General features: G+C 44.4%; 1 protein-coding gene across 2 annotated transcripts in view; it reads left to right on the top strand.

Annotated features, from left to right (window-relative positions):
- The window catches only part of LOC132901619 (uncharacterized), a 117,261-nt gene that overhangs the window by 100,302 nt on the left and 9,467 nt on the right, over positions 1-7,492 (top strand). For both annotated transcript variants that reach the window (XM_060944141.1, XM_060944140.1), the window contains exon 4: positions 6,189-6,349. In XM_060944141.1, the coding sequence (XP_060800124.1) occupies positions 6,189-6,349 (161 nt within the window). The remainder of the gene's footprint in view (positions 1-6,188; positions 6,350-7,492) is intronic.

Here is a 7,492-nt window from a genome sequence, read left to right as displayed (position 1 = left end):
ACTGAGCGAATTTCCCACATTAATCAATACAAAGTGCTTTGTGTCTGCTGCATCTTTCAGTTCTTTTAAATCAAGGCTGAATACTTTCTTCTTTGCCGCTGCCTTTTATTAAATCAAATTTGAGGTTTTTGATTAATTCCTTGCTCTGAACTGTAACATTCGTTCTTGTATTTTATGTCTTATTCTAGTTTAGCTTTTTTCTATTCTCTTACTATTTTTAATTGTACTTGAATGTCTATAATGTGCTTCTTCCTCCGTCCGTTCACCCCCAACACACTACGGTATTATTGCCATTTTCGCGCCACAACTTATAAATTTGTCTCGTGCCCGTTGTCATAAGGAAAAACAAACTACTGCTATACTCAACCCTGCGATGACCTGGCGACTTGTCCAGTGTGTACCCATAGTCAGCTGGGATAGGCTCCAGCTTGCCTGCGACCCTGTAGAACAGGATAAGCTGCTACAGATAATGGATGGATGGATGCTATATTCAATCTAAAATACTTAACGGTCCTTATGAAACAGCTTTTGTTTCAGCATGACTGCAATGCATGATGGTATATATTGCTTGGTTAGTGACCATTGGTTGTACACTACTTTTCACGATGCATTGTGGGATACTACGAGTCCACTACAGGGGCGTAGCTAGGATTTTTCAAAGGGGAGGGGTCACACACTGACTGGCAGCCTGAGTACATTATGTAACAAAAAATAATTACCATTGCTAGTTTTAGGTAGCTTAGAAACCGGCTCTTCCATTATTGCTGTTTCTTCCACGTTTTCTTGATGTTGTGTTCTAGAAATGGCACACTAAAATTTAGCTGCGAAGCCACAAAATGCAACTTTGATGGAAAAAAAAATGTACTAAATTGTTTACCTGTCTTCACGTCGAAAGAAGGAGGAAAGTTTCACTTGTTTTGACATGGCAATTTATTAACACAAGAGGAAATATTCGTAATTCGCAACTAAAAAGACTGCAGCTACACTGGCAGCTTGACCATGCTTTCTAGTGCGATCGTGTTGCGCTTGCGCAGAACTGGGTTTTCGCGGTCAAACCACAGGAAGTCTGTACAAGGTTATAGAAACCCTAATGAAGCTGAGGTGACAATCTAGTTTTAAAAAAAAAAAAGTTAGAAAAATTACAGGGGGTGCTTTTCTAATATTCTTACGCGGCTACTGAAAAAAATGTATGGTCTGACAAAGGGGGGGGGGGGGGGGGGGTCACGGGCACCCCAGGACACCCTCCACACACACAACCACCAGCTATGCCAACGCACTATTGAGGTATTTCACTCACGTGACCAAGTCATGTGACGCTGCCATTTTGGACGGCACGGCTCGAATCAGTTTGAATGCGAGGAAGGCGACAAACGAAAAACATAAAAGAAAAAGGAGCGAGATGCAGAAAACACCTTCACTATCCAGCGACGTAGGGCATTTACAGGGCGAGCAGAGGGAGAGGTATTTGCAAAAATTGAGGTTAGCAGGCTTAGAGAACGACGTTTACCTGCTTCCACCAGGATTGCTCACTGACGTACGGAAGTACACGAAGCCCTCGTCTTTACCTGACTTCGGCCCACATGATCTGTATACCTATGCCGTTAAAAACCCATCGCCATACACAGGTATTGATCTGAAAGCGTATACGAGTTTGGATGCCTACAAATATTTTGTGTCAGGCTGGGTAACATGCCTACATCAGCGGGTCGTCCCTGGAGCCGGTGGTCGCCATCTGATTACAGCTAAGGTTTGTTCACATTTTCATTTACTTTCGGTCCTCAGGATAAACAAAATGTTATTAAATGTCATTGAAATAACTTCTTAGTCTGTTGAGACATGGCCCGTTATAAATTTGCTGTTACCAGGCAATGACCAAGAACTGTATTATTAGGGTCGGTGTAGTTGTAGCAGTGTATTAGCAACTAGCTGTTAGCACTAGCTAATGTCAACAACATAGTAGCTGGTATGTTACTGTAGCAATGTTTACGTTCAGTCATTTGGATGACTGTTAAAACCTTTCAGTCTCAAGTTTTTCCTTTACTGGATTTACTAGTTTACTGAGCCATCGCGCGCTCTCCGGCCGAGCCGGGAGCCATCGCGCGCTCTCCGGCCGAGCCCGGAGCCATCGCGCGCTCTCCGGCCGAGCCCGGAGCCATCGCGCGCTCTCCGGCCGAGCCCGGAGCCATCGCGCGCTCTCCGGCCGAGCCCGGAGCCATCGCGCGCTCTCCGGCCGAGCCCGGAGCCATCGCGCGCTCTCCGGCCGAGCCCGGAGCCATCGCGCGCTCTCCGGCCGAGCCCGGAGCCATCGCGCGCTAGCTCAGTAAACTAGTAAATCCAGTAAAGGAAAAACTTGAGACTGAAAGGTTTTAACAGTCATCCAAATGACTGAACGTAAATATTGCTACAGTAACATACCAGCTACTATGTTGTTGACATTAGCTAGCTTGCCGTCCAAAATGGTGGACACCGGGGCGTCATGTGACCCTGTGACGTCAGGTGAAATACCTCAATATAGGGTGAAATAATTCTCACTATACATTCAGACAGCGCTACAAAATAGTGAACTTACTATATAGTAAGGAGTGAGTAATTTTGGACACAGGGTGTGTTTCAATAACGAACCTTATCTAGGTATATTTCAGTCAAACAGGCCAGAATAAACTCACACACACAATTAGACGTGAAAAATAAATGTAGCTAATAAATATAACACTTCAAGTTAGAAATGGAGTTACAGTGGTGCTTGAAAGTTTGTGAGCCCTTTAGAATTTTCTATATTTCTGCATAAATATGACCTAAAACATCATCAGATTTTCACACAAGTCTGAAAAGTAGATAAAGAGAACCCAGTTAAACAAATGAGACAAAAATATTATACTTGGTCATTTATTTATTGAGGAAAATGATCCAATATTACATATCTGTGAGTGGCAAAAGTATGTGAACCTTCGCTTTCAGTATCTGGTGTGACCCCCTTGTGCAGCAATAACTGCAACTAAACGTTTGCGGTAACTGTTGATCAGTCCTGCACACCGGCTTGGAGGAATTTTAGCCCATTCCTCCATACAGAACAGCTTCAACTCTGGGATGTTGCTGGGTTTCCTCACATGAACTACTCGCTTCAGGTCCTTCCACAACATTTCCATTGGATTAAGGTCAGGACTTTGATTTGGCCATTCCAAAACATTAACTTTATTCTTCTTTAACCATTCTTTGGTAGAACAACTTGTGTGCTTAGGGTCGTTGTCTTGCTGCATGACCCACCTTCTCTTGAGATTCAGTTCATGGACAGATGTCCTGGTATTTTCCTTTAGAATTTGCTGGTATAATTCAGAATTCATTGTTCCATCAATGATGGCAAGCCGTCCTGGTCCAGATGCAGCAAAACAGGCCCAAACCATGATACTACCACCACCATGTTTCACAGATGGGATAAGGTTCTTATGCTGGAATGCAGTGTTTTCCTTTCTCCAAACATAACGCTTCTCATTTAAACCAAAATGTTCTATTTTGGTCTCATCCGTCCACAAAACATTTTCCATTAGCCTTCTGGCTTGTCCACATTATCTTTAGCAAACTGCAGATGAGCAGCATTGTTCTTTTTGGAGAGCAGTGGTTTTCTCCTTGCAACCCTGCCATGCACACCATTGATGTTCAGTGTTCTCCTGATGGTGGACTCATGAACATTAACATTAGCCAATGTGAGAGAGGCCTTCAGTTGCTGAGAAGTTACCCTGGGGTCCTTTGTGACCTCGCCGACTATTACACGCCTTGCTCTTGGAGTGATCTTTGTTGGTTGACCACTCCTGGGGAGGGAAACAATGGTCTTGAATTTCCTCCATTTGTACACAATCTGATTGACTGTGGATTGGTGGAGTCCAAACTCTTTAGAGATGGTTTTGTAACCTTTTCCAGCCTGATGAGCATCAACAACGCTTTTTCTGAGGTCCTCAGAAATCTCCTTTGTTCGTGCCATGATACACTTCCACAAACATGTTGTGAAGATCAGACTTTGATAGATCCCTGTTCTTTAAATAAAACAGGGTGCCCACTCACACCTGATTGCATGGGTGTAAAAATGCATATGGACACGTCCATACCAATATTCAGCTGAGTTTAAAATGTCCATACCATTTTTGAATGGAGAAGCCGCGATGCGGGAAACGCTGAATAAAAACACCAAATGCGGCCCACCTCCCGTTGCCTTGATGTTGCTATGGTTTTTTGTTGTCATTGGCTGTAAGCAGTAGCAAGCGGTAAAATCAGCATCCAGCTCGCTGCTACAGCAAAACAGCACACAGGCAGTGATGTCAGGCAATAAAAGAAAACGTAAGGAGGACATAATATGACATTTTTGTCATATGATCCTGTAACAGCAAGGAGTTTCTGTTTGCAATCTCTCTCTCTCTCTCTCTCTCTCTCTCTCTCTCTCTCACACACACTAATAAATGCTTGTAGGTAATGCTAAATGTTTACTTATATTTACTGTAACAGCAAGGAGTTTCTGTTTGCAATCTCTCTCTCTCTCTCTCTCTCACACACACACACACACACACACACACTAATAAATGCTTGTAGGTAATGCTAAATGTTTACTTATATTTACTTTTTTCTTGCTCATTGTTTGCATGTATATGCATATGTATATATGCATGTGTATATGCGTATGTATGTAACCTCTGCAATAAAATGTGAAAATGTAAAAATGTGAAACAATTGTCACTTAACCCTTTCAACTTAATGAATAAACATTTTTGCAAAATGCACTACAACCACCAAAACTCTTCACACTTCTACCACCCATACCTACATTACTTCCAGATTCTGAAATTGCAGTAACTCAAAAGGAAGCACATGATGTTTCAAATGTGTGAAAATAGTAAAAGTTGTGTGAAAATGAAGCAGCAGCACATAATTTTGATTGATTGTGTTGTTGTATTTTGGGTAGGTCATCCACTACAGCGAAATTCACAGCAACTTCAATGTCCACTTTCTCTGTGATCATGTATTGCCCGCATACATGCAGATGTTAGCCTAAGTCTAAGACTAAGTGTACCTGGTGCTAAAAATCAAAATAACACAAAGGAATGGACAACCAATCATTTGTACAGTGTAGGCCACATTTCGTGCGACAACCATGACGCACTGGGGCGCTTGGCCAAATTATGTCCCCACCAATATCAACACCGTTTTTACGCCCTTGCCTGATTGTCATCTTATTGATTGAAAACACCTGACTCTAATTTCACCTTCAAATTAACTGCTAATCCTAGAGGTTCACATACTTCTGCCACTCACATATATATGTAATTTTGAATCATTTTACTCAATAAATAAATGACCAAGTATAATATTTTTTGTCTCATTTGTTTAACTGGGGGGCGGCACGGTGGTGTAGTGGTTAGCGCTGTCGCCTCACAGCAAGAAGGTCCGGGTTCGAGCCCCGTGGCTGGCGAGGGCCCTTCTGTGTGGAGTTTGCATGTACTCCCCGTGTCCGCGTGGGTTTCCTCCGGGTGCTCCGGTTTCCCCCACAGTCCAAAGACATGCAGGTTAGGTTAACTGGTGACTCTAAATTGAGCGTAGGTGTGAATGTGAGTGTGAATGGTTGTCTGTGTCTATGTGTCAGCCCTGTGATGACCTGGCGACTTGTCCAGGGTGTACCCCGCCTTTCGCCTGTAGTCAGCTGGGATAGGCTCCAGCTTGCCTGCGACCCTATAGAACAGGATAAAGCGGCTAGAGATAATGAGATGAGATGAGATGAGATTTGTTTAACTGGGTTCTTTTTATCTACTTTTAGGACTTGTGTGAAAATCTGATGATGTTTTAGGTCATATTTATGCAGAAATATAGAAAATTCTAAAGGGTTCACAAACTTTCAAGCACCACTGTATGAGTCATGATTTGGGACTTTAATTTTGGAGAGCAGGATAGCGGTCTCATGCTTCACGGTTAAAAACATAATGAGCGGGAAACCCAGCCTACAGTGAGTGTTAGCTGTTAGTGTGTGAAGTGAGTAGTTTACACTTAACAGTTATTATAATCTGTTATTTTGTGTGTATTTGCATTAAGTGATAACAAAGCAGCTTATTGTTCCACATTTTGAGTAGTATTTGGCAGTATTTTGTTTCCCCTGTAGGTATTTCCAGCATTGCTAATGTTTGTACTCTGTGTGTTGACTCTTCCCTCAGAAATGCCGTCCAATGTAGAAATAAAGGCGTGGCTGCGTGACCTGGACCACGTGACCAAGCGCGCGAGGGAGCTGAGTGGTTCTGATGGGACGATCATCCGCCAGCATGACACGTTCTTCCACACGCGGGAGGAGGGTCGCCTCAAACTCAGGGACCTCTTAGTGAGTCTGCGCACTGGAACAGAGCAGCCATGAAGATGAATGAATCAGAATATTCACCTTTCAGACACAGTACTGTGCACAGTTCTTAGGGACGCCTTCAGAAAGAATGAAATGAAATGTTTCTACATTTAAAAAAAAATACATATATGTTATGGGCGGCACGGTGGTGTAGTGGTTAGCACTGTCACCTCACAGCAAGAAGGTCCTGGGTTCGAGCCCTGTGGCCGGCGAGGGCCTTTCTGTGCGGAGTTTGCATGTTCTCCCCGTGTCCGCGTGGGTTTCCTCCGGGTGCTCCGGTTTCCCCCACAGTCCAAAGACATGCAGGTTAGGTTAACTGGTGACTCTAAATTGAGCGTAGGTGTGAATGTGAGTGTGAATGGTTGTCTGTGTCTATGTGTCAGCCCTGTGATGACCTGGCGACTTGTCCAGGGTGTACCCCGCCTTTCGCCCGTAGTCAGCTGGGATAGGCTCCAGCTCGCCTGCGACCCTGTAGAAGGATAAAGCGGCTAGAGATAATGAGATGAGATGAGATGTTATGGGCGGCACGGTGGTGTAGTGGTTAGCGCTGTCGCCTCACAGCAAGAAGGTCCTGGGTTTGAGTCCCGTGGCCGGCGAGGGCCTTTCTATGTGGAGTTTGCATGTTCTCCCCGTGTCCGCGTGGGTTTCCTCCGGGTGCTCCGGTTTCCCCCACAGTCCAAAGACATGCAGGTTAGGTTAACTGGTGACTCTAAGGCCGAATCCCATTTCACCCCTTGGACCAACCCCTTGGCCCTTCCCCTCCATTTTGCGCGTTCACGTGAAGGGGTAGGGGTATCCCAATCCCAGTTAACACGGAGGGGTAGGGAAAGGGGTAGGGCTTCTGTACCCCTCCAAACGGAGATTTTCCTGGAGCTGACTCCGAACGAAGGGGTTTGAGTGATTTCCCACAATGCCATGCGGATTTCAGCGAGATTTCATGCGGATTTCAGAAAGATGGCGGTTCCCGCGGCGAAAGATTGTCATAAATGTATTTTCTCCATTATTTACGTGTTTTAAGTTGTTATCCAGAGGAAACACGCCGCTTGATTCGCTTTCGAGCTGAGAATGAGCAGCGATTTCTGAAATCCAAGCTGCTGCTAAAAAGCTTTGGGAGTGAGTATTGTT

This window comes from Neoarius graeffei, chromosome 17 (genome assembly GCF_027579695.1).
Source record: "Neoarius graeffei isolate fNeoGra1 chromosome 17, fNeoGra1.pri, whole genome shotgun sequence".
Taxonomy (NCBI): domain Eukaryota; kingdom Metazoa; phylum Chordata; class Actinopteri; order Siluriformes; family Ariidae; genus Neoarius; species Neoarius graeffei.
Note: the sequence above shows the minus strand (reverse complement) of the source record. Positions and strands in the feature narration are given on the sequence as shown.